This window comes from Doryrhamphus excisus, linkage group LG15 (assembly GCF_037039965.1).
Source record: "Doryrhamphus excisus strain RoL-2023G ecotype Guam linkage group LG15, RoL_Dexc_Guam_v1.1, whole genome shotgun sequence".
NCBI classification, from domain to species: domain Eukaryota; kingdom Metazoa; phylum Chordata; class Actinopteri; order Syngnathiformes; family Syngnathidae; genus Doryrhamphus; species Doryrhamphus excisus.
Window position 1 is genome coordinate 5,964,620 of NC_136371.1, and position 27,323 is coordinate 5,991,942.

At 39.2% G+C, this 27,323-nt stretch overlaps 2 protein-coding genes across 10 annotated transcripts in view; both read left to right on the top strand.

Moving 5' to 3' along the window:
* Positions 1-3,689, top strand: part of hspg2 (heparan sulfate proteoglycan 2) — an 84,834-nt gene extending 81,145 nt beyond the window's left edge. The window contains exons 87-90 of the mRNA XM_058050694.2: positions 94-164; positions 249-332; positions 1,371-1,474; positions 1,556-3,689. Of these exons, the coding sequence (XP_057906677.2) occupies positions 94-164; positions 249-332; positions 1,371-1,474; positions 1,556-1,731 (435 nt within the window). The 3' untranslated portion in view covers positions 1,732-3,689. The remainder of the gene's footprint in view (positions 1-93; positions 165-248; positions 333-1,370; positions 1,475-1,555) is intronic.
* Positions 3,690-14,621: 10,932 nt separating this feature from the next.
* Positions 14,622-26,939, top strand: tmem269 (transmembrane protein 269). 9 transcript variants are annotated; one of them, XM_058052488.2, is made up of 8 exons: positions 15,001-15,228; positions 17,100-17,146; positions 17,738-17,805; positions 20,055-20,202; positions 22,139-22,236; positions 24,211-24,354; positions 24,418-24,618; positions 26,367-26,937. In XM_058052488.2, the coding sequence occupies exons 4-8, from the start codon at positions 20,162-20,164 to the stop codon at positions 26,474-26,476; spliced, it is 594 nt and encodes a 197-aa protein (XP_057908471.2). In that variant the 5' UTR covers positions 15,001-15,228; positions 17,100-17,146; positions 17,738-17,805; positions 20,055-20,161; the 3' UTR covers positions 26,477-26,937. The 9 variants fall into 9 exon arrangements, with proteins under 9 accessions (XP_078652852.1, XP_057908465.2, XP_057908463.2 ...); XM_078796726.1 differs by lacking the exons at positions 15,001-15,228; positions 17,738-17,805 and adding an exon at positions 14,622-14,670 and having other exon boundaries at positions 26,367-26,938; XM_058052482.2 differs by lacking the exon at positions 17,738-17,805 and having other exon boundaries at positions 14,996-15,031; positions 26,367-26,938.
* Positions 26,940-27,323: the final 384 nt, after the last annotated feature.

Sequence of the window (27,323 nt, forward strand, 5' to 3'; positions counted from 1 at the left end):
TAATTAATATAATAATTAAATAATTAATTATTATTATATTAAGTTACTTTTATTACATATTGCACCCGCTAAACTAAATACACCAACTTCCAGGAGCGTGGAGAACATGGCAAAGGCAAGGATTTCATCAGCCTGGGCCTTCGCAACGGACACCTGGTTTTCAGGTTGAGTCTCGTAGTTCTGCATATTTCCTTTAGGCGAGTACTTTTATACCAAGCCATACTGACGCTTTATTTGATCTCTCTCAGTTACCAGTTGGGCAGCGGAGAAGCAGCAATCATGTCAAAGAGGACCATCAATGACGGGAAATGGCACAAAGTTACAGCAGTCAGGTAACACGGCATTTACACTATCCATAGTTTTAGAGTTAAGGTGTTTGCTTCCAGAACCCAAATTATGGGTTGAGGTAAAAACTCGGGTTCGTGGAACATGATTTTTGGTTGGCCGAAGTGCAGCTGAAATGCACACCAGACATGGGCTTGAGAGCTCTTCAAGTTTATTTTGCCAAACCGTGCACCAGCATTTCCCCCCAGCACACACAACAGGCCTCTCCTAAACAATTCACCCAGCCCCCTTTCACCCGTTAAGGGCCAACCATAGTTCCCAATGAGAGGGTGAGGCAATACGTCTAAAAGGTACCCTATTTACCCTATTTTATATTACAAAAGTCCTTCAAGAGTCCCACACTGAAGTGTCACTTCCTGTATACATTTAAACACTCAATTACACATAACAACTTGGGAGAGACCAATTAAGGTGATCAACCTCTGGCCTGCACTCACATGGGCGCGCCTCCATGTTTGTGCCCCGACCAATCACCTCAAAAAAAAGGAAAAACTGGTGAAAAATTAGGAACAAAACCATTCATTCATTCATTCATTTTCTACCTCTTTTTCCTCACGAGGGTCGCAATTGGGTGCTGGAGCCTATCCCAGCTTTGGGCGAGAGGCGGGGTACACCCTGGACTGGTCGCCAGCCAATCACAGGGCACATATAGACAAACAACCATTCACACTCACATTCATACCTATGGACAATTTGGAGTCGCTAATTAACCTAGCATGTTTTTGCTAAAAAAACAGAGTACCCAGAGAAAACCCACGCATGCACGGGGAAAACATGCAAACTCCACACAGAGATGGCCGAGGGTGGAATTGAACCCTGGTCTCCTAGCTGTGAGGTCTGCACACTAACCACTAGACCGCCCGGTTACAGAACAATGGACTATAAAGTTCTACAACCTTGAAAGGGTACTCTTGTGTACATGGAAGGTTTTTTATTGATGAGCCAGAATGTAATTTTGCTTTATTTTAGTTAAATATAATATTTCAACATACATTATGTGTTGTGTTTTTTTTTTTTACTTGCAGGACTGGAAAAGACGGCTACATTCAGATTGATGAAGGAGCTGCTCTCCATGGACAGTCAAAGGGCAAAAGCATTATGGTCAACACAAAAGGCCACCTTTACCTGGGTGGGTGGACCTGCGCGGTGTCTTCCATAAAAGTGATGGTAGAGGAAATTAATCAAATATGTATTTTTTTGTGTGTGACAGGTGGAGCTCCAGATATGGCAGCCATGACAGGAGGGAAGTTTTCCTCTGGAATGACGGGATGCGTGAGGAACCTATCCCTGATGAACGCCCGGCCTGGAGATGATGAAGCGGCGCAGATTGTCGACTTGCAAGCCCACGCGGCTCACAGCGTCAACGTGCAGCCTTGCACATTATAGACCCCGTACACATGCACACATACACACACGCAAAGAATGTGGAGTGATTTCATCGACATACACACTTCCCCGAGAGACTGACAACGGAAACTTACACAAACTTGGTGCTTGGCTGCTACCAAAAAAACGAACGATACAACATCTTGGTGCGGTGAAACCAAAACAAAAAAAAACCATTAACATTTCTTCTTCTCCTTGGTGTTTTATTCTGGATGAAGGAGAGAACATGTGCAGTTTACATACTCGCAGCAGTAGTTTTTTGTCGCGATAAGTCAGATCCTATGGAGAAGGAGACGTTTTTACAGCACTGAATTTTATTTATATGCATATGAATATGATATTTGTGGGAGGTATAAACTTGCTAACTAACCATCAGTGCACTTCCTAGAAATGATTCTGGCATCTAACGGAGCGTTTTCACAGGTTTTTTTCACACTTTAATGACTTTCCATCTTTTCCTTCGCTTGTGTCGGGTGCATGTACGCTTGCTTTTTTTTTTTTTCGGGGGGGGGGCACACACAGTCGCATGCAACTTCAGTCATCAACAACAACAAAATTATTTGTTTTGATGCCTTTGCAGTTGTGTTTTGTGTCTTTTTATTTTTATTTTTTGTTCTTTTTGGTATGAACTGGTGCTAAATATTATCAATCACGAGGGTACAGTTTTAATTCGATTATGAATTTTAAAAAAATGATATCATGTATAATGGTGGCAACCTTCCAGGAAAGCAAGCATGCTATTTCTATTTGTTTTGAATAAATCTGGCAAGTTATCTGGCAAGCTAATGTCAGCTATCCAGTAAGTAAATGTGCCTTCAGAATTTAGTTTATTATCATTAAACAGCTTTTCCGGTGGTGTAGTGATACACTTTTTTTTTTTTTTTTCAAGATGGCGGCGCCCTATACAGCTGCGGCTGCTTTGGCTCCCGGTAACACAGTCTAACCTAACACATGCTTGACATTAGCACAGTCAGCATGGGATTGATTCCTACACAGCATGTATTGTTGTTTCTTTATTTTGATTTTTTTGATTGACAGGGCATACCTGGGATAGGCTCCAGCTAAGGATAAGCGTTGGAAAGTAAATGCGTATTCATTGATCGCCCGTCAATGAGATGATGTGATTATGATATGTTGGCGCCACAGCTTTATTTGAATGAGTAGATCTCAAAAATCAATATATATATTTTTTGCCTAGCTCAGCAGTTTGAAGCCACTAGGATTAGATGCCAACGGTGGCTTGTGTGTGCTTGTGAGAGATGCGTTGGCCTCACAAAGGTGGGGGGGGCGGGTCATTTAGGTGCCTTGAGATGTTTGTTATTAGTCTTCTTCTGTCATGGACTGTGTGGTTCTGAGGTGGACCCTTCAGCACCAAAATGTCTGTGTGTCGTCTGGAGTTGCTGTGACCAGCTGTGTGACACCCATCAAGCAATGTTTGCCCACTTTTTGACAAAACACTTTTCTTTTGCTTATAATGTTTAGACGGCCACCATGCTTCATTCTTATTTATTCTAAATCTCTTTACCTTCCTTTGCTCTGCATTGTCTTTCTGCCCCCCCCCCCCTCCTCTTGTGTATCATCCCCTCTTGAGGTTGAACACACCCATAAAAGTTCCTCCTATTATCAGGCAGCGAATTCGATACATAGATTTCCGCCATGTTTGAATGTGAAGACGTAATTGGAGAGTCAAGACCACGATCCGGTTTAAAATGTTCTGAAACAGGATCTAAATATGTACGCTGTCAATTGAGATGTGTTTGGTTTGTAAATCAGCATATTGGTATGAACTCTCTATAAAAAAAAGTGCACTTTTAGTCATGATGGATTTTTTTCTCTCTATGGATTAAATTGAACCCGACTGAATTATAGTCTATGTCAGGAAAAACTGATGACCCAACATTGGAGCGACATGCCCTTACCATTTGTGTTTCTTTAATAAAAACAAAATTCATGTGCTATTTGTAATGTTGTGGGTTTTATTTTGTTACTACCATGTTTTTTTTTAAAGGGGGCCTATTATGCTTTTTCCACTTTTCTGACCTATAAATGTTGCAGTCTTGTGTTAAATGATGCCAAAGTTTTAGCTCATTTGGAAGAAAGCTTGGTTTCAGTGAGTTTTTTCTAACACTGTCTGTTTGTGATGTCACAGGGAGCCGAACTTCCTTATATGGGCATATGCTGTAAACCAGATAAGCCCTCCCCACAGCGCTGCTTCTCTCTGTTTGCGGTTTTTAGCTATGGCTCGCAGGAAATATTTCTATGAGGCAATCTCAGGAAAAAAGTGGTTGGAATTGGTGATTCCCATTTCAAACAGGACTGTTTTTGTGAACTTGAACCTGAAGTATCCGCCAAATTGTAGCTGAAGCCAGAAGCAGCATGCTCTTGCCGGGAAAGATGCATTAATGTCGGACATCTGCACTCACTAAACACGGACCTACGTTACCACTCTTTCTAGCCAGTAGCTTATGAGCTACTAGTAGCTCCTAACCACTGTTCGAGTCCAAAGACTTCATTTATTATCAATTTCCTGTACCCACAAAATTAGAAAGTGGGGTTTGGCAGTAGTTCGGAATTACAGTATTTAGGAGCTCTTGTGTAATGTGACCAATCACAGCAGCTGGAATAGGTGCAGATTCTGGAAGATCTAGAAAGTTTTCTGTGCGGGTTATTGTGTGTAGCTGCTCTATAGGAGTCCACAACTTAATACAAAGTGTTGAAAAATGAGCATAATAGGTCCCCTTCAAGCATTCTACAGACAACCCATCATCGTTCCCAAATGGATGCTTTACGTCGAGTGAGAGTGATACGGGGGAAAGTTCATTATAAAGCGTATTTAAGTAGTGTCCTCCAGTGTTACGTTCCAGGTTACACCCAATTCACTTGGCTCATCTTGCCACACGTCATTGTGTTGCATTGTTATTAGATGAAAGAACTACACTCGCATCCCAAATAAAGAAAAGCCAGCAGGTCAACTTGCGCTGAAAGAGATGTCATTCATGAAGCGTTTGAGCAAACAATGTGATTATCAAGATTAACTTACATAAGATTACAGGGCTGATGCCTCTCCTATAGCGTGCTGGATGATGTTCTTGAAATGTGCCAAAAAATAATGCAGAAGAATCTCATGTAGCAAATGGCATCTTTCGGAAATGGGAGCAGGCCACACAATAATGTAATGTAATGTAATATAATGTAATACAAAATAAAATAAAATAAAATAAAATAAAATAAAATAAAATAAAATAAAATAAAATAAAATAAAATAAAATAAAATAAAATAAAATAAAATAAAATAAAATAAAATAAAATAAAATAAAATAAAATAAAATAATAATAATAATAATAATATAATAATAATATAATAATATATAATAATAATGCAACATTTCCTTTTTTATGTTTTACAATAATATTATAATAATATTACAATTTATTTTTTTCTTTCACTCTGTAAAGTTGTGGAAGTGGTACTGTTGAACATTTGTAGCAACAGTGATTGGGTGGACCGAGCGAGGACCGAACCATCAACCTTTCAGTTACTGGAACCAAACAAAGGCTTTACATCTGCATGTATAGTTTTTATCCCAGATGGGAAAACTGGATTGGGTGGGTTTGTTTGAGATGGGCAAATTTGTTTTTGTTGTCTTTTATGTTGCTACCATTTTTTTTTTAAATCCATTGTTCGTCATTCATGATGATGGGCTCACCTTGCTCATTAATATTAATGATTTATTAATATAATTTTCCCCCTTAATTTCTATTTTGCCAGCGAGGAGACCCGAGTTCAATTCCGCCCTCGGCCATTTCTGTGTGGAGATTGCATGTTCTCCCCGTGCATGCGTGGGTTTTCTCCGGGTACTCCGGTTTCCTCCCACATTCCAAAAACATGCTAGGTTAATTGGCGACTCCAAATTGTCCATAGGTATGAATGTGAGTGTGAATGGTTGTTTGTCTATATGTGCCCTGTGATTGGCTGGCGACCAGTCCAGGGTGTACCCCGTTTCTCGCCCGAAGACAGCTGGGATAGGCTCCAGCACCCCCCGGTTTATTTAGAAAATAAATGAATGAATGATTTAATCCTATGGAAAGTTGCTCAAACCCAAAACGACAACATTGTTTTTCTTTCAAAAGTGAGAGTCAACCCTTTGTGGGAAGTGCAGTAACACAAAACGCAGCGCACGCCCTCCACAGAGTCCCAGAGGAGCAAGTCGATTGGCCAGGTAAGGAATCAAGACGTGGATATGATTATCTAGCATGAATGACCGTGTTTGTTACACGCAGTAAGGACAGAGTGAGTAAACACCAAATGATTCTTTTTTTGTTTGTTTCACTTTTAAAAGTCAATGTGTGTCATCTCCTCTTTTTAAGATCATCAGTCATGACTTCCTTTCAGGTAATTTGACTCACTTTTTTCCTTCCTTATTGCCTTTATCTTTTCTATTTGCTTGTGAATTGATGTAACTTTTTTTTCAGAGATTTGCAGTTTATTGTTTTATTGTCTCAGGTAATAATACAATTACAAATTGATACAAAATAACAACTGAATGAAAGTTTTGAATTGACCACTGTGATTTCCTTGCAGACTTATTTGGCATTCACGCAAGTGAAAGTATGTATCCAGTAATGTATCCATGCTAAATGACTACGGAATCATGTTCATTCAATGGAATCATCATTTTTTGCGGTTGCGCCCCTCAGCGTGTCAGACCGCCTGGTTTGATGATGGAGATGCATCAGGAGAAGGTGACTCCGAGCTCTTGGCTGACTTGAGAAGGAAGCATCAGAACAGGATCTGTTCCGATCCAGTAGACATGACGGCTCAGACGATTGCCGGGATGAAGTCACAGAACACAAGGAATGTCTTCCACACGTATGATATTGTTTTTTTTTTTCTGATATCTGATATCTGATACTTTATTACCAATACCTATAAAACGGCAACTGACACATTTTAGTGTGGAAGCATTTTTAACCTGAAAACATCGATTTGTAAAGGTTTTTTTTGGTTTGGAGTATACAACACGGGTGTCCAAATATTTCAGAAAAAAAAGAAAAACCTGCAAAATGGTTTGATCATTTTACAAGAATGAAGTCAAAAATGCTGAAAAAGTCAGAATTTTACAAGAATAATGTCATAAATAGGGCGACACGGCAGTCAAGTGGTTAGCGCGCAGACCTCACAGCTAGGAGAACAGGGTTCAATTCCACCCTCGGCCATCTCTGTGTGGAGTTTGCATGTTCTCCCCGTGCATGCGTGGGTTTTCTCCGGGTACTCCGGTTTCCTCCCACATTCCAAAAACATGCTAGGTTAATTAGCAACTCCAAATTGTCCATAGGTATGAATGTGAGTGTGAATGGTTGTTTGTCTATATGTGCCCTGTGATTGGCTGGCCACCAGCCTCTTGCCCAAAGACAGCTGGGATAGGCTCCAGCACCCCCGCGACCCTCGTGAGGAAAAAGCAGTAGAAAATGAATGAATGAATGAATGTCATAAATATGAAAAATTATCATTTTAGTAGCGTAAAGGTTCAAATATTAAAGACAAATGTTTTTGTTGTCATATTACGAGAAACAAACAAAACAACAAACAAAGTTTTACATAATTTGGGGAAAATTAGCTTTCACAAGAATAAAGTCAAAATATTCTGGGAGTAACACGAGGAACTACAGGAAGAAAATTTACTAGAAGAAACGTGAAATAATTGGCAAATTAAAAACAACAGCAGCAGCAGCACAAATACTAAAAACTGCTATCATTTTATGAGAATAAAAGTAAAAATATTTTTTAATCAACCAATAGCGTGACCTTTCCTAAAACTCATGTCAAGTTGTCTCCAATGTTTTTGAGGTTAGGGTCAAAGAGAATTGATCAGCGTTGGGTTATGTGTTCTTTCAGCCACAGTGCATCAGAGGGCCTGGCATGCCTCAATGCAGAGCAACAGCCGGAGACCCCTTGTGCGGACTATAAGGTCCAGTTCACCTGTGCAGGAGACTTCTGCTCATGTATGTGCTGTAACCAACACAAACAAATCATGTCAGATCCTCCATTTTGAAGTTGTGACTCTGATTCACTCAGCGTGTCGAACGGGTTGGCTTAATCAAGACAACCCTGAAGGAAATGGAGATTTTGAGAATCTCAGTGACCTCCTCCATAAGTACCCGGGACAGCTATGCCATCATCCGATTGCCATCGAAGTTCAGACTATTTCAGGAGATCCCGCCTTCAGTACATCTGAGACATTTTTGAAGTGAGATAATTGACAGGTGGGCGGTAAAACGAATGAACGTTGGTTTGATTCTGCTTCTCTTCTTCACAGCCTCGACACCACATATGGGTTTGCTTGTTCGAATGCAGATCAGAAAGATGGGAGCTGTGAAGATTACAAAGTCAGGTTTACATGTCCTGAAGAGTTCTGTCAAGGTACGTCATTTGGACCAGTTTGTGAATTCAACAATAAGAAATTATAATAGGATTCTTGTCTGTTAATCTTGCTGATTTTAAGCAGCCGGCTGTCGTCTGTTCATGGCCTAGTGTCGCAGGAGTGTCGCACACAGTGGTTCAATTGCGATAACCCGTCAGAAAACGGTGATGTGGAGTCCATACCTCGCCTCCTGAACTTATATCCCGGTCAGGTCTGCAGAAATCCGATCGGAATTGAGGCCAGGACAACGAGTGGATTGCCTTCCATGCTCACTGCAGACATCTTTCTTGTGTGAGTCCATGACGGCATTGACTGTGCCCTCATAGACGCAAATTGAGTGTGGAAGTGGTGGGTTTTTGGCTTCTTACTATGTCCTCCTTCCCCTCTCCATTTGAAACCCTTTAAGTTTACATGTTAGAGTAATAAAGGGTTATCCTCCCATTTTGTGTGGAAGTGGTACATTGAGGTGCACCTGCATGATGTGTCTATTTTTGAAATAATTCTTCTTTTGTTTTGTTTTGTTTAAAACGATGAATTCCATTTTAATTGTATTTTTCAAGTGCAATCGTCCAGTACTTCATCACTCTATCACTGTATCAAAGCTTAATGAATGATTAAATGGTTGGTGTTTCTGGTTGATTATCAACTACTATTGGTAAAAAAAAAACAATATTGAAAAAAAAGTCATGTAGTATTCTGGTCATTATGAAAAAAAAAACAGGTTCTCCCATTTCATGTGGAAGTGGTACATTTATGGCTTCTTACTTTGTCCACCTTCCCCACTCCATTTGCGACCCTTTAAGTTTTCATGTTAGAGTAAAAAAAGGGGTTATCCTCCTATTTCGTGTGGAAGTGGTAAATTTTGGGCTTCTCATTTTGACATTTTCCCCCACTCCATTTGAAACCCTTTAAGTTTACATGTTAGAGTAAAAAGGGGGTATCCTCCCATTTCGTGTGGAAGTGGTGGGTTTTTGGCTTCTTACTATGTCCTCCTTCCCCTCTCTATTTGAAACCCTTTAAGTTTACATGTTAGAGTAATAAAGGGTTATCCTCCCATTTTGTGTGGAAGTGGTACATTTTTGGCTTCTTACTTTGCCCTTCTCTCCCACTCCATTTGAAACCCTATTCGTTTACATGTTAGAGTAATAAAGGGTTATCCTCCCATTTTGTGTGGAAGTGGTACATTTTTGGCTTCTTACTTTGCCCTTCTCTCCCACTCCATTTGAAACCCTATTAGTTTACATGTTAGAGTAAAGAGGGGTTATCCTCCCATTTTGTGTGGAAGTGGTGGGTTTTTGGCTTCTTACTATGTCCTCCTTCCCCTCTCCATTTGAAACCCTTTAAGTTTACATGTTAGAGTAATAAAGGGTTCTCCTCCCATTTCGTGTGGAAGTGGTAGGTTTTTAGCTTCTTACGTTGCCCTCCTTCCCCACCCACATGAGACCGTTTAATTTGACATGTGAGAGTAAAAAAGGCTTTTCCTCTCATTCTTGAGGAAGTGGTACGCCTTTTGGCTTCTTTGTCCTTCTTCTCCACTCACTGTGGAGAACTCACCTTTAAGAACACATGTTAGCGTAAAAAAGGGTTCTCCCATTCAGTGTGGAAGTGGGTAGGTTTTTGGCTTCTTACTTTGCCATTCTTTCCCACTTCATTTGTGACTTTTTAAGATAACATGGCGGAGTAAAATAAGGGTTCTCCCAATTTGTGTGGAAGTGGTAAATTTACATTTACGTTTTTAATACAGTATTTAATCAGTGAATGGTTTCATTCAAGCCAAAACAAACACTAGAGACTTCATTAAATATTCATTTTATATGATATTTTGTGGCATATGCTGCACTATACCAATGTGTGTAAACTATCATTAATCATCTTGTTTTTCTCTTATTTTCATTTCCAGCTATGATGCTACGTTTGGTTTGGCATGCATCAACAAACAGCAACAGAGTAAACAATGTGAGGATTATGAAGTCATGCTGACGTGCCCCTCAGATTTCTGTCACAGTGAGTTTTGCAATGAGAGTGAGTGTTGTCAAAAGATGTTGGTGTCTCCATTCACATGTATACATGGGACAGGTTGCAGGACTCGCTGGTTTGACCTAGATGATCCCACCAGGGGGGGTGACTATGAAACCCTCTTCCACCTGCAGCTGGTATACACTAAGGAGGTCTGCCCTCAGCCTGTGGCAGTGGAAGCCATGACTGTGTCTGGCATCCCGGCACTCCAGACTGGAGACATCTTTCAAATGTGAGTCTATCTATCTAAATAATATTATTAAACATTAAAGGGGATCTATTAGTATTTTTCCAATTATGTTGCCAATAAATGTAGTTTTGGCAAAGTTTCAGATAATTTGGTTAGTGCATTTGGAAGTGAGCCATGAAAAAAAGTTTGGGATGGGTCTCAACGCTTGATTTCTGAGAGTTTTTTCTAACACTGGCTGTTTGTGACATCACAGTCCTTATATGGGCATGTGCTGCAGGCCTGGCGTAATAGGTCCCCTTTAAACAAATAATTACATTGGCTAGTTTTATTTTTATGTTTATGTTGCTATGCTATGCTATGCTATGCTATGCTATGCTATGCTATGCTATGCTATGCTATGCTATGCTATGCTATGCTATGCTATGCTATGCTATTTATGTCATTATATCATGAAATATTTCAAGACTGTATTACATTGTTAACAATTTGGATGATTAGAGTTAATTTAAAAAACATTCAGTATCTTTTGAGTTTGGCCTGAAAAATATATTTTTTGTGACTTTTTTTAATAATGTCAAATAATCTAAAGTGTTAACATGCTAACAGATATCATGCTAGGTTGAGAAATGACCGCAAGAGGACAAGTCGAAAACATAGACAATTAAAGAGAAACACGAGACGACATCTTTAACATGGGAGTCAATGGGAGAATTTTTAGGCTTTGTGGCTTCTAGGGGCCACAGAAGGCAATCCGTACATCTCTCAGCCATAAGTAGGACATTTTTGGAAAGAGGATGAAGAATGCTACGTTTTCACCAAAAGAAATCAAGCTAGCTAAAACGGTGTGGCCAAGAAAATAAATTGTTTGCAAAATTATTATTTTTTTTTTTCAGTCTGGATTTTGGCCCGGAGCACACCTCCTTCTGACATAGATAAATCCAAAACTAAACAGCTGTCAGTGGGGGCCTGCATTGCAGTGCATGCCCATAATTAATTTTTTTTTTATGTGATAGAGTTCAAAATTCGACAGTAGTTGCAATTGTCAGTTAGATGTGACATCAGAGATCCCAAGCGTGCATGTTTGTTGCAATGTACTGTTACTTACACACAATATATTTCCCAGGTATGACGCCACTGTGGGTTTTGCCTGCGTGAATGATGGACAGCCCGGTGGGAGACAATGTCAGGACTACAAGGTCCGATTCACCTGCCCGCCATCCTTCTGCTCTGTGTGAAGCAGTGGTCATGCATCTTCAATATTACATAAGATCATAATTGTGATGCTTTACAGACATTTTATCATTGTGGGTTGTCTCTATAAGTATGTCATTGTGTTTGACCTTTAATGCATGCAAAACTAATTATTACTGGCCAAATGGTAAGTAGTAAACCGTGGGGAAGTTTACGTTGGATATTCGCCTCCGTAGAACGGCGGTCGTTGCCCTCACTGTACCGGGCTGCTCTCTCGTGCGGGGAGCTCACACGAAGTTTCGCCCTCTGAACTGCTTGTTCGGATTAGGGACCGTCAATAAATTTCCATTCATTTCTATTGAATTGAAGAGTGTTTGCTTAAAAAAAATAAAAATCACACCATAAATTGATCCATAAAGGTGTTAAATAATTAGGCATACCCTAAAAACATTTGGCACGCCGATTTTTAATTTTTTTATATTTTATTGGGCTTCATATGACCTTTTAACATGAAAAAATGAAAGATTTTGTATTATAGCATGCAGGTCATGCTACCTTGGCACTTCAAATCACTTTATATTAATATTACGATGCATACCTTATACTGTAGGTGAGCTATAACCGTACCATTAGCGCAGTTATAACAGATGGATTATTTGAGTGGTGTTCTCGCTGCAGTAAGGCTGTGTTGAACACAGCAGGTATAATTGCTCGGAAAAAACTTCCAGAGAGTATCATCTACACCACACCACATCACACAATACCTGAGACAATTATTATTTCCCCTTGCTGCCTTCAGGGAAAAGACACTGGTCTCTTTGCTCCAGGGCCACCAGACTGGTCGACAGCCTGTATCCTTTGTTTGGAGGTCAAAGGTCACATGACCTGGAAAATATTGGTAATGATTTGTGTAAAAAATTCATCAAAAGTCCTAGCAAAGTTAAGTAGCAAAGCAAAAAGATGTGTATAGTACTAGCAGACAAGGCCCACTGATACAAAGTAGTTTGGAGGTCAAAGGTCACATGACCTGGAAGCTATTGATTGTAGTTCATTTAAAAAAATTATATAAAATCCCAGCAAGTTGAGTAACAAAGCAATAAAGTGTGTATAGCACTAGCAGACAAGTCCTACTGATACAAAGTGGTTTGGAGGTCAAAGGTCACATGACCTAGAAGCTATTGGTAATGATTTGTGTAAAAAAATCATATAAAATCCGAGCAAAGTTAAGTAGAAGAGCAAAAAGACGTGTAGGGTACTAGCAGACAATTCCTACTGATACAAGGTGGTTTGGAGGTCAAAGGTCACATGACCTGGAAAATATTGGTAATGATTTGTGTAAAAAAATCATCAAAAATCCTAGCAAAGTTAAGTAGCAAAGCAAAAAGACGTGTATAGTACTAGCAGACAAGGCCCACTGATACAAAGTAGTTTGGAGGTCAAAGTTCACATGACCTGGAAGCTATTGATCGTAGTTCATTTAAAAAAATTATATAAAATCCCAGCAAAGTTGAGTAACAAAGCAATAGGGCGTGTATAGCACTAGCAGACAAGTCCTACTGATACAAAGTGGTTTGGAGGTCAAAGGTCACATGACCTAGAAGCTATTGGTAATGATTTGTGTAAAAAAAATCATATAAAATCCTAGCAAAGTTAAGTAGAAAAGCAAAAAGATGTGTATGGTACTAGCAGACAATTCCTACTGATACAAGGTGGTTTGGAGGTCAAAGGTCACATGATCTGGAAAATATTGGTAATGATTTGTGTAAAAAATTCATCAAAAATCCTAGCAAAGTTAAGTAGCAAAGCAAAAAGACGTGTATAGTACGAGCAGACAAAGCCCACTGATACAAAGTAGTTTGAATGTCAAAGGTCACATGACCTGGAAGCTATTGATCATAGTTCATTTACAAAAATTATATAAAATCCCAGCAAAGTTGAGCAACAAAGCAAAAAGGTGTGTATAGCACTAGCAAACAAGTCCTACTGATACAAAGTGGTTCAGAGGTCAAAGGTCACATGACCTGGAAGTTATTGGTAATGATTTGTGTAAAAAAATTATATAAAATTCTAGCAAAGTTGAGTAGCAAAGCAATAAGGCATGTATGGTACTAGCAGACAATTCCTACTGATACAAGGTGGTTGGGAGGTCAAAGGTCATATGACCTGGACAGTATTTATAATGACTTGTGTAACAAATTCATATTAAATCAGATTCAACATTATTTGAAAAACAAAAAGGTGTGCATAGTACTACGAGGCCATTTTTCATATGAAATTGATTTATTGTAAGTAACTGCTGACCTGGAGGAGCCAGTGACCCTCCTCCAAGCCTCCCTCCTCCCTTCCCTGGTTTCGGCTCCCTCTGATGACGGCGTCTGGGATCCGCCTTCGAGAGGGGGGGCTAGTACCACCTGCTGGGCTATGCTGGAAGCACAGCCCAGTCCGCCAATGGAAAGGGAGGATGGCGCCACCTGCTGGGGGAGTGAGGAGGCACAGCCCACTCCACCTGCAAGACGAGGAGCAGGGCTTGCTGGAGCAGATGGAGAGGCTCTGGCTTGGACGCCTGCTGCTTCGCCGTTTTTATTGCAGGTAAATATTATTTACCTGCACTTGGTCCTGTTCTCTGCATCCTGGGGTTGAACCGTAAAGCTCTCGAGACCGACCGTGACAGTCTTTTCCCTAAAGCAGCGAGAACACCACTCAAATAATTAATCTGTTATAGCTCACCAACAGTTTAAGGTATGCATTGTAATACTAATATAAAGTGATTAACATAAAATGATTTGAAGTGCCAAGGTCGCATGGCCTGCATGCTATAATACAAAATCTTTAAATTTTTTCATGTTAAAATGTCACTTCTAAAAATGGGCGTGTCAAATGTTTTTAGGGTATGACTAATTATTTGACACGGTTGTGGATCAATTTATGGTGTGATTTAATTTTTTTTTTTAGCAAACTCTCGTCAATGGAATAGAAATGAATGGAAATTTATTGACGGTCCCTAGTCAGAACAAGGCGCTCCCCGCAGCAGGAGAGAGCAGCCAGGTACAGTGAGGGCAACGACCGGCGTTTCTAGGGAGGCGAATATCCAACGTCCAACGTAAAACTAACTTCACCACGGTAAGTAGTAAAGCAATTACAAATGAATGGATTGTGTTGTATTTTTTATTGAAGGCTCCAGGATACCCTATTTATAATATATAATTTATAATATATGTATATATATTAGCAATATTGGGGGAACAGATTTGTTGATCCATTTATATAAACCGTGTTGTGCGCACGTATGTTACGAATGTGTTGCGTATAATGCGTGGTCCACACGCATTCTTGCACGCTTTGTCCGTGAGGGATCCATCTGACCACTTCATGAGGGAAACCAGTAGAAGCCGCGTCTGCGTCACTTCCGGTTGAATATTCCAGTGGATTTATCCTTTCTCTTTAAAAGCCCGCTTTGGGAAAGCGACAGCAACGTTGACAGGCAAACGTGCTGCAGATGATGATGGTGATGATGATGACATATTAAAGCGTCACATAGCTGGAATAAATAATATTATTTAACATTAAGAAAAGTTCCATTTGGTGAAAGGTTCCCGTTTATTATATATATATATATTTTTTTAAAAGGCATCTCCATCTTTTTATTTGGGTCCTTTTAATCTGTGGAGCTCACTTCAGGTAAGAGACGCACTTTTTAGAAGTCTAATGTCTTCGGGAAACAGGCGCTCTACTTTTTATGACGCACTTTTGCCGCTTCAGATTGATCAAACTCTTATCTGATTCGATTCCGATTTGATTCAGATAATTCAGATCTCTCACTGGTGCATTAGATTACATATATTATATAGTTTATGCATGCACCTGCTGGTTCCTGCACGTCCTCAAGTGTGCGCAAGATCACTAGTGCGAGGGTGCAGCGCTGCGCCAAACAGGCAACCATCAAATTGTGAAAATAAAACAAATAATTCCAGGGGTTAGTTTTACATTTACATTTATGTAGTTATGGTATATTATGTTATCTTACATTAATTTCAGTAGTTCATAAATATTTCTTAAATTACCAATTTTAATGATTATAGCTAATTAAAAAAACATATTCAGCATCTCATAAAATTGTTGAAAAGTTGTCTTGAAAAGTGCTACTTCATCCAATCGTCAAATGATGTGAATTGGTGAATGAAACTGCTGAAATTGTAATTTTATGCGTAATTTCTAATTTATTGAGGTGCACCTGCGTGATGTGTGTATTTTAAAAATAATTATTCTTTTGTTTTTTTTGTTTGAAACAATAAATTCCATTTTTATTTTATTTTTTCAAGTACAATCGTCCAGTACTTCATCACTCTATCACTGTATCAAAACTTGATAGTTGGTGTTTCTGGTTGATTATCGACTACTATTGGTAAAAAAAAAAAACAAAAAAAAAATATTGGAAAAAAAAGTCATGTAGTATTCTGGTCACTATGAAAAAAACAGCTTCTCCCATTTCGTGTGGAAGTGGTAAATTTGTGTCTTCTCATTTTGACAATTTCCTCCACTCCATTTAAAACCCTTTAAGTTTACATGTGAGAGTAAAAAAGGGTTCTCCTCCCATTTCGTGTGGAAGTGGTGGGTTTTTGGCTTCTTACTATGTCCTCCTTCCCCTCTACATTTGAAACCCTTTAAGTTTACATGTTAGATTAATAAAGGGTTATCCTCCCATTTTGTGTGGAAGTGGTACATTTTTGGCTTCTTACTTTGCCATTCTCTCCCACTCCATTTGAAACCCTATTAGTTTACATGTTAGAGTGAAAAAGGGGTTCTCCTCCCATTTCGTGTGGAAGTGGTAGGTTTTTGGCTTCTTACTTTGCCCTCCTTCCCCACCCACTTGAGACCATTTAATTTGACATGTGAGAGTAAAAAAGGCTTTTCCTCTCATTCTTGTGGAAGTGGTACGCCTCCTTCTTCTTCACTCACTGTGACCTTTAAGAACACATGTTAGCGTAAAAAAGGGTTCTCCTCCCATTCAGTGTGGAAGTGGTAGGTTTTTGGCTTCTTACTTTGCCATTCTTCCCCACTTCATTTGTGACTTTTTAAGATAACATGTTGGAGTAAAAAAAAGGGTTCTCCCAATTTGTGTGGAAGTGGTAATTTTTTTAAACTTCCTTTGCATTTCTGAAGTTTATTGGAGTGGCTAACCAGTTAGTGTGGTAGCTTGTTGTACAAGTGACATAAATGTACATAAATAGGAGTGTAAAGGTGACTTTAGAAATGTTATTTCATGTCTCATGAGATAAACAAGCGACAAATCAATTTTTTGGAATTAAAAAAAAAAATACAAATGGCACATTGGTTGCCTAACCTCTGCCATCATCTCAAATCGTCAATTGTGGAGACATGAAACTGATTCACATTTTTAATACAGTATTTAATCAGTGAATGGTTTCATTCAAGCCAAAACAAAGACTAGGGGTTTCATTAAATATTCATTTTATATGATATTTTGTAGCATATGCTGCACTATACCAATTATATTTTTTTAACTCATCCATTGTCACATTGTCTTTCAGCTGTTGTGATCCAGAGACCATCATGATTTTGTTGACGCCCTCCTCCGGTAGGTCCAGTGATGATTAATTTTCTAATCTGGATTAACGTGCACCTTTCTGTTCAGTCTGGGGAACTGTGTAGGTTAGACTGGCTTAATGGGAGGATGTTATTATTATAACCAGCAAGAATTGTATATATGAGATATTGTAGAAGGCGTTTTTATGTTCCTGTTGTTTAACTGTAAATGTAATTGTCTTCCCTCTGTTTATTTTTGTTGTTTTTCTCACTTCTCAATTGGGTCTTTTAGTCTTTAGTAGGTAACATAGCAGTGTATTATGTAACATGGGATTTCCCATCATGCTTCGTGTCCATTAGACAGCAATTCACCTGCTTGAAATGGACCGATCTGCATGGTTTTGGAGTCAACCATTTATTTTTAGTGACTATTGTCTCAACTAAAGGAGCCCACAGGTATGAGCTGCATGTGGATGAATATGCCTCATCATTCAAAGAAATCATTCATTCAGACTGCCACATGTGTGCCCAAAATAGGATAAGAATTAAAACAAAAAGCATGCTTTTAAGTTTAAAGTTTAAAAAAAAATATGACAATTGTTCTTGGCTGTGTGCTCTTGTCTCATCCACTGTTTTTTTTCAGATGAAGAATCTCTTGAACTGCTCTGGCTTTGGAATCTCGGGAAGTTCAGGGTGAAAAACACTTAAAGGGTTGGGTTGCTATTCTGCAACATTCAACATTTAAATCTACTGTAACTTTTTGAAGGTTATTATCTGAGCACACTGTCTTGGACGGTACTATGACATGAGAGAAAGCAGGATTTAAAAAAAAATTGGATGTAAATGACTTATTTGTTGTGGGCAGAGGCAGTTATTATTATATATATATATATATTTTCACTAGAGCAGGCTGCGGTCAGCTTCTGTTATACAGTAAAGTCTCGTTATATCGATATCGGTTATATCGAAGTACTGCTTATTACGATACTATTTTCATTTCCCGGCAAATTTCTAGTCTTTTATGATATAATTAGTTCCATTATATACGATATCCGGTTATTATGATAATCCGGTTACTACGATGCCCTTTTCATCTCCCGCCAGCCAATTTGGTCTGCTTATATCGATACAAAAGCAGCTTAAATCAATCTTTGCTTAAGGATTTCAATACCAAAAAAGAACACGGCGAACGGCTGCTTCCAGTCAACTTTATTTTTCACACTTCCACCACCAGAGCGCAGCACACACACCGATTCCCGCACTTCCTGGTTCACAGGTCATGCTCAACCCGCCCCACATAGCTGGCCAAACACATGCCTGCAACAGAAGAACTAACTGACATAGCATACACACCTATTCCAACGAAAACACAAGCAACACAAATACATGTATTTAATTGTGTTGTATTCAGATATCTTTTTATCGCTTGCAATAATCGCTGTTTTTCATATGTACATGCTGGCGTTCGTGGTTTCTCTCGTGTGTATAGAACAATGTCGGGTGCATTATTGCCCACTTTTAATGCAGTTCGGCGCAGGATCGGATATATCGACAGTCCGGTTATATCGATATTTTTTCCGACTCCCGACAATATCGATATAACGAGACTTTACTGTACTCTTGCTGACTAATTAGTGTTGTAGTTTTCCCTTTAAAATAATAATAATAATATTGAAAGTCTGAAGCAGGGGTGTCCAAACATTTTCCACTTTAATATTTTTATAAACCAACACATGTAGCTGTGCAAGACAAATTCATCCCAACGTTGTGATACAGAAAGTGGTTTCTCGTTCGCCCCAGTTAGTAATGTCTTTCGGTTGAAAATTTCCGCCACAATTTTGTCATAATACGGCACACGTCTTGTTGTGTTATTAATGTATTTTTTTTAAATCACACATATTAACGACGTAAACAACACAGCAACCAGAAACGGAAGTTACGTCACCAGTCTATGATGTCATCAGTGGTTGATTAAAGTTTCCACATATTACAACATAATTCTAGTCAATTTTCTTCTCGTGAGTTACTTTATTTCCACACTATTTTCACTGTTTTTCATAACATTTTGACTTTTCAAAATGTTTTTGTTAAATATTTCAACTTTGTGCTACTTAAATTTTTTTTATCATCGTAAAATTGCTTTTCTCTCGATATTTTCATTGACTCATAAAGTTACTGCTGTTTTTTTTCTCCATGTTTTGTTGTTGTTAAATTATTTTTTTGAGAATGTACTTAAAAAAATAACATCAAAGGGGGGGGGGGGCAAACGGCCCCCGGGCTGGACTTTGGACACTCCTGGTCTAAAGCAATGACTATTTGCATTTACCATAATGTCCATGCTAGAGTGGCGTCAATAGATTGCAACTGTTGGGTGCTGCCACGTCCTTGTTTGTAGGTCACCGCTTTTTGATTGGCGCTAGCAGACAAATTGATCTCACGTCTGGTATGTGTCAATGCAGTTGGTGCAGCTCACACTTTTCATATGTGTTAAATGTCTATTGTTGGTCCACCCCCCCCCCCAACCCCACCCCCCACACCAGCACTGTGTGTGTGTGTGTTTGACCCCAATGTGATCATGTTTCACAAATACTTCTTTGCATGTAATGCTAATAATGAAATGAATATAATGAGACTTGATGTAAGAGTAGCTGGTGGGGGGGGCACTTTAATGATGCATGCTGTCGGCTGCACATGACACATGAATGTATGAGTGTATGCGTTCTAGTGATGGATGAGTACGTAAAGTCTGTGTCTGTCTCGTAAACGTGATGTTTCTTCAGTTTCATGTACTTTCTACAATGTGTATTTGGAAGTCATGCAGAAATGTTATTAATGTATTCAAGCCAAGATTTGACTGGAATAAAATGATCCAACGGTTCCCATTTAGGAAACCGAAGGTCATCTAGTATGATCGCAGTTCACCCAAATGGCTACCAACTTCTACTGTTATGTGGTCTCAGGTCTTTTCCGGTGCACCAACAAGCTCTTTCTCAGTGATCAAACCACAGGACTCCAGATTAAGGAGTTTGCACGTAGAAATGCTGCAAACGTGCTGTCTGTTGCCAACATGGTCATGGGCATGGCCTCCATCCTCAGCAGTCTTGATGGGTGAGTCAGGATTTTGATCTCTTTCGTCACTATGGAAGAACAGCTTTCATAAGATAGATGTAGCAGTTTTGAAAGAAAAATGACTCAATTTCAAGTGCTCAGTGGGTTTTTACTATTATACAGATTATATACAGTATAACAGATACCATCAAAGTCCATTCTTACTGTATTTACGTGGACTTCAAAATTCAGTTCCTGGTAATTTAGTTCCTGGTGAGAATGAAATTATCACAACTCCACTGGAAAAAGTACCATCCCATTCAAACATTATATGGTGGTCACAAACACAACACAACCCTTCCAGTTTGGCTTTTTTTTTATTGCCCCTGAACCTGTCATCTGTAGGCCCATTTTCAATCATAACTATGCATTAGCAAAATCCTCCAATAAAATGGATGCATTTGCTGGCCGATCCAAATCAGATTTTAGATGAATGGGTAAAATGCAGATGAGGTTTTGTCAGAGTCACGCAGGGTCAGGCGGTGAAGATCGGCCCCCGAATTTGATTGGTTGAGTGAACAACCCATTCTGGAATCAGCTGTTCACAAGCATTTCATTATTAGTGCATATCAATGACAGAAATGTGGGTTTGTGCGTTTATGGAATGGAATGGAATGGCCTTTATTGTCATTATACAAAATGTACAACGAGATTGGAGAGCTTCTCCTTTCATTGCAGTAGTCAAGTTTTTTAAAAAAAAGTATATAAAAGTAGAGTAAAAAAGACAATTTAACAAGATATATACAAGGTATCCAAAATACAGTAAAGTCTCGTTATATCGATATTGTCGGGAATCATAAAAAATATCGATATAACCGGACTGTCGATATATCCGATCCTGCGCCGAACTGCATTAAAAGTGGGCAATAATGCACTCGACATTGTTCTATAGTATAGAACAATGTCGAGCAGCTTAAATCAATCTTTGCTTAAGGATTTCAATACCAAAAAAGAACACGGCGAACGGCTGCTTCCAGTCAACTTTATTTTTCACACTTCCACCACCAGAGCGCAGCACACACACCGATTCCCGCACTTCCTGGTTCACAGGTCATGCTCAACCCGCCCCACATAGCTGGCCAAACACATGCCTGCAACAGAAGAACCAACGAACACCAGCATGTACATATGAAAAACAGTGATTATTGCAAGCGATAAAAAGATATCTGAATACAACACAATTAAATACATGTATTTGTACGCTTGTGTATTCGTTGGAATAGGTGTGTATGCTATGTCAGTTGGTTCTTCTGTTGCAGGCATGTGTTTGGCCAGCTATGTGGGGAAAATGTGAAAAATAAAGTTGACTGGAAGCAGCCGTTCGCCGTGTTCTTTTTTGGTATTGAAATCCTTAAGCAAAGATTGATTTAAGCTGCTTTTGTATCGATATAAGCAGACCAAATTGGCTGGCGGGAGATGAAAAGGGCACTGTAGTAACCGGATTATCATAATAACCGAGTATCGTACTAACGAAACTAATTATATCATAAAAGACCGGGAATTTGCCGGGAAATGAAAATAGTATCGTAATAAGCAGTAATTCGTTATAACCGATATCGATATAACGAGACTTTACTGTATACTCATAGTATTGCACAGGAGCATATGCAGGAGTATTAATTTTAGTGCAATGATAAATGGGTCATAGTGCAAATAATAACTGGTGTATACAGATGAGTAAAGTCTCATATGAGTGTATTGTATTGGGTTGTTAAATAAATAAATATGATTGAGGTAGTAACAGAGGCAGTGATGGAATATTGCACCTCTGCATTATGCTAATGACCGGAAAAAAAAATATTATGAATTTATTAAATTATTGATGGGTCCATGTCACAGACCCCAAATAAACAATGTCAATAAACATTCAAGACAGACAGAAAGTTTACCGAACATTCAAATGTCATCTTTGCTACGTTGACGTGTTTTTGTTCAGGCACAATCATGCTGCATGTTGGCTGGTTCTCATTGGCTACCTGCTAGATTTGGCAGACGGAGCTGTTGCCAGGCGACTAGATGCCTGTTCTGCCCTGGGTAAGTGGAGCGTTGTGGTCGATAGCCCTGCCAAAGATCAACTTGAAATGGGGGCATTGGCTGGGCTCTCTGGTCGGTGTTTTGTCGGTATTTCCAATTTGGCCTTCCATAAAACTCCTTTGTGAAAAGAAGACTTTTAGTTTAACGTGGATTGTGTCACAAAATCGTATATACGATATAAATATATATATGCTTTTCAGATGAGTTTTTAAATAATTGTAACAACAGAATGAGACTGTTTCGGAGTATATGCATGCGCTATGGACATGTATGTGTTTACGAGATTATGTCTTTATGATTATGATTTTAATAGCATAAAGTTGAAATATTAAAGAAAAAATAGTCATACTATGAGAGACAAACAAAACAATGAATGAAGTTATAATTTTTGGAAAATTACGTTGTGTAAAAAGTTCTAATGTTCCAAGAATAAAGTAAAAATATTTGTAGAATAAAGTCAAAATTTTGAGAAAAACATTTACAAGAAAATAGTTGAAATAGGTATAAAAAAACACACCCTCATAAGAATAAAATCAAAATATTAAGAGAAAAAGTTGCATTCTAACGAGGAAAAAATGTATCACAACAAACCAAAGAGTACCAAAGTGTTTTAAAGTCGTAATACTATGGGATACACACATTCCGGAGATCGGGAAGACCTGGGTTTGATTCTCCGCTTGGCATCCCTACCTCGGTATATGTTTATGTTTATGTCACCCTTACCACCAGTGATGCATGTCTGATCACATTACTATCTGGCAACATTTTATTCAGTCCGGGGCCAAGTTGGCATCTTTTTTTTTGGTTAATGGTTTCATTTTCAACTGATCTTAAAGGAAAACTGCACTTTTTTGTGCGTTCCAACGAAAGAAAACAAGTTAGTATGAGCTAGCTAACAATGCACCTCATTGGGAGGTACTTATTCCGACTGTGAAGCCCTTTAGAAAAACCTTTTACAACGTTTGTGATCATGCACTAACAAGTACACTGACGATAACGTGTAATACTTACAGTATTTTTGCTGTATTTTGATGATTTAAAACATGACGGAAACTTCTTTCCTAGGCGCATTGATTTAGGCCAGGAGCTCACGCTACTTCTGTCATCAACAGCAGCATAGAAACAGCGACAACAATGTCAATATCCGCTCTCATTGGGATGGCTGTGTCTTCCAGCACATGACGTGTTTCAGGTAAAAAAAAAAAATGCTGACTGCAAACGTAGCGATATTGAGAGCGAGGTATCTACTTTTCTGTTTGTTCGGTCTGTGATTGACATGGAGACCAGTGGCAAGTGAGATAAATGTAGTTTTTCGTATTAGCTGCGACAATAGCAATATCTTGCTAGCTTGGTTAATACACAAGTGAGGTTTTTTGTTAGGGCTTTAGCATTTAATAACATATTTTTTTAAGTGCAGTTTTCCTTTAAGTAACTGCTTTGATTTTTCTGGCAGTTTTTGCATTTTTAAAGCTCTGTTTTTCTCAAAAGCCCAAAATAGCTCAGATGTGCATCATCCATTGTTGGCCCCATGTTAGAGGCCCTTGTGCCGCCCCTTGTATTTTTCTGCATGACTTTGCAGGTGGATGTTGTTGTGCCCCTCATGTATTTTGTCAAATGAACTTTGTTGATTAAGCGGACTAATTCCACGGGATCACCTCTCAATTGTCTATTTGATCCCGTTGCTTTGGTCTCTGCATATCTGAAATTGCTAAAATGGTTGACCTTGGGCTTTGGAATGCCACCTCGTTCATTCCAGCTGTGTTGCCCGACCCAACTCTTCCTCATGTGCTGAATGCACACTCACCGCCTCTAAGGGATAAAGAGACACAGCAGTGGAGAATGTTGTTTGTTGAATGGCCGCTGACGCTGAAATTCCCACTTGTCTCTTGTGTGTCATGTTAGGCTTGACCATGCAGAACATTCCATCCAAAGCCACCAGTACATTTTTTTTTACTTTTTCTTTTCATTCCCAAGGTGCAAAGCTGGATGACTTTGCAGATTTCACGACCTTTGGGATTGCCACATCTCTACTCCTTAGGACACCTGACATGCTGGATAACATCCTGTGCATGTGTTATGCTCTCTCTGTGTTTGTTCGTCTCTGTTTCTTTTCAAGCGGTGAGTCCCTAAAATGCACAAAAATACAAAGTTTCTGTATAGTCATCTATCTCGGTTCTTCAGGGATCCCGTTCATGTATCGCGGCCTGCCCTGCATCTACTCCTCGGCCATCCTAGCCAGTGCCTCGCTGCTGTCGAGCGGAAACACGGCCGTGCTGCGAGTCATCGCTGTGGCCATGATACTCTTTATGATCCGGCAGAATTTCTACCCCCATGACCGAGTGTTGGAGTCCCAGGCCTGGAAGAAAGTTGTCTATGTGGGGGGTAATGCCATCGTCTTGTCATATAATTTAAAGTCGGTGCACAGTTCCACGCAACATGGCCGATAGGCACAGTATTGCTGTGCATTCAAAACACCATCAGTAAATGTACTTATGATATGGCCAGGCATACATATTATTTTCAGTCACTTTACTTACGTAGCACTTTTGAGCTACACCAGGGTCACTTCCTCCTTTCATTCATTACAAATGTTACCAGAGGAAATTTTGTGTCTTGCATCTTGACTCCACTAGTCCCATTTTCAGGGTGTTTACACCAGAATTGTTAGATTCTGTATCAGAGATTTATGAAAGAAACCTTGGAATACCCAACAGTGTTGCTCTGCAGTTGTGACATACAAGTGCTTTAAAACAATAACGCTTGATGGGAGACCTTTAGAGCAGTGGGGGTCCAAAGTGCAGCCTATGGGGGTTATTTACAAATGGGGCTGCATGGCGGTCGAGTGGTTAGCGCGCAGACCTCACAGCTATAGGAGACCAGGGTTCAATTCAGCCATCTCTGTGTGGAGTTTGGATGTTCTCCCCGTGCATGCGTGGGTTTTCTCTCTTGTTCGGTTAATTGGCGACTCCAAATTGTCCATAGGTATGAATGTGAGTGTGAATGGTTGTTTGTCTATATGTGCCCTGTGATTGGTTGGCGACCAGTCCAGGGTGTACTCCGCCTCTCGCCCGAAAACAGCTGGGATAGGCTCCAGCACCCCCACGACTCTTGTGAGGAAAAGCGGTAGAAAATGAATGAATAAAAAAATAAAAAAATCAGCAGTAATGTTAAGATACGTAACGCTGTAATATTATGAGGAAAAATAACAATTTTAGTAGCATAAAGTTGAAATATTAAATAAAAAATAGTCATACTATGAGAGACAAACAAAACAATAAATGAAGTAATAATTTTTGGAAAATTAGGTTGCGTAAAAAGTTCTAATGTTCCAAGAATAAAGTAAAAATATTTGGAGAATAAAGTCAAAATTTTGAGAAAAACATTTACAAGAAAATAGTTGAAATAGGTATAAAAAAACACACCCTCATAAGAATAAAATCAAAATATTAAGAGAAAAAGTTGCATTCTAACGAGGAAAAAATGTATCACAACAAACCAAAGAGTACCAAAGTCTTTTAAAGACGTAATACTATGGGATACACACATTCCGGAGATCTGGAAGACCTGGGTTTGATTCTCCGCTTGGCATCCCTACTTTGGTTTCCTCTCACATTCCAAAAACATGCTAGGTTAATTGCCAAATTGTCCGTAGGTATGAATGTGAGTGTGAATGGTTGTTTGTCTATATGTGCCCTGTGATTGGTTGGCGACCAGTCCAGGGTGTACCCCGCCTCTCGCCCGAAGACAGCTGGGATAGGCTCCAGCATATCAAGTGAGGATAAGCGGCATAGAAAATAGATGGATGGAAGTTTGCTGACAGGAGTAAAGAAACAAACATTATAACAACTTCCTTGTTTGCCATTGATAGGCTGCTCTGTATTAATTATTTTAAAAATCCTATTGAAAATAAGAAAAAAAATAATCTACTGGAGGTGGCACGGCACTGCCCCCTGCTGCTAACGTTGAGTCACAACTGAACTGAATGTTACCATCACACACTGCAGTGGAATATGCAAAGTATAATATAACAGCTTGTGTCAGGCATTGTTCAAAATACAAGAGTTTTTGCTTTGACAATCACTTTAAACAAAACAGATTTTCTTTCTCACGCTTTAAACGTTTCCTTTCAGGAGTTCTCATGCTGTTCTGCTCATCCTTCGCCCCTGCCTGTGTGTACTACCTGCTGTGGTCCGTCTCTTACATTTTGTTCCCAACATCTCTTTGGAGCAGTAAAGTGTAAAAGTAGGACAAAGATGAACAAAGATGAACTCTTCCAGACTGCTTCAAGCTGCAGGTTCATTCACCACAAACAGAACACCATGTAACCTTTTTTAGGGGAGGGGGGGGGGGGGCTGTCTGCAAGCCATGGTTCTCTCCAAGATTTTGTTACAGTTTATTTATTGCACAACACCCACCATGTAGCCCAGGTCAGATACTGACAATGCAACTTTTTTGTTGACCTTGTTTGTGTTGATTAAACAGCATAATAGCAGCAATCTGCCGAGTACAGCGACTTACATATAGAATACAATGTAAATGTTTGCATATATTTTAGTTTTATGTGGGAGTATGCAAGGAGTACATTTGTAGTTATTTGAAGAGAACTACTGAAAAAAACATTCTAATTGCAATACAAATATTTCCTTTTGCAGTGTGTCACTACATTTGTGAAAATAAAGAGACAAAATGGAATGTGTTCAGTGTCATGTGACCTGTCACAGTAAAAGTTTGATTTTTTTAGGGTCTTCTAGGCCCCCAAGGGCTTTCCAAAGTATTTAAAATGTAATATTTTAAACTTTAAGCAGGCAACATGACTTGTAAGTAGTCAGAGTCAATCCGAGACAACATTTTAATGAGGTGTCAATATTTGAGGGGTACACCCTGGACAGGTCGCCAGCCAATCGCTGTGCTGTTTTAGCATCAGTGAAACCGTAGTAAGTACTTGGATTGACTTTACAACTTATAACCACTAGAGGGCACACGCGCCCAGGAAAAGCTAAAAAGACATTCAAGCCGTTGCCTTTGTACATATATGTTCAAAAATAATACTGTGCACTATTGTGTGTGTCAGGAAAGAATCCATTAAG

What these genes read in the sequence shown, in the direction of transcription:
- tmem269 (XM_078796724.1), top strand. Translation starts at nt 20,021, where the DNA reads ATGGCTACCAACTTCTACTGTTATGTGGTCTCAGGTCTTTTCCGGTGC. An exon ending in ATCCTCAGCAGTCTTGATGG is followed by an intron (nt 20,203 to 22,138) that starts GTGAGTCAGGAT and finishes GTTTTTGTTCAG; the next exon opens with GCACAATCATGCTGCATGTT. An exon ending in TCTCTGTTTCTTTTCAAGCG is followed by an intron (nt 24,355 to 24,417) that starts GTGAGTCCCTAA and finishes TCGGTTCTTCAG; the next exon opens with GGATCCCGTTCATGTATCGC.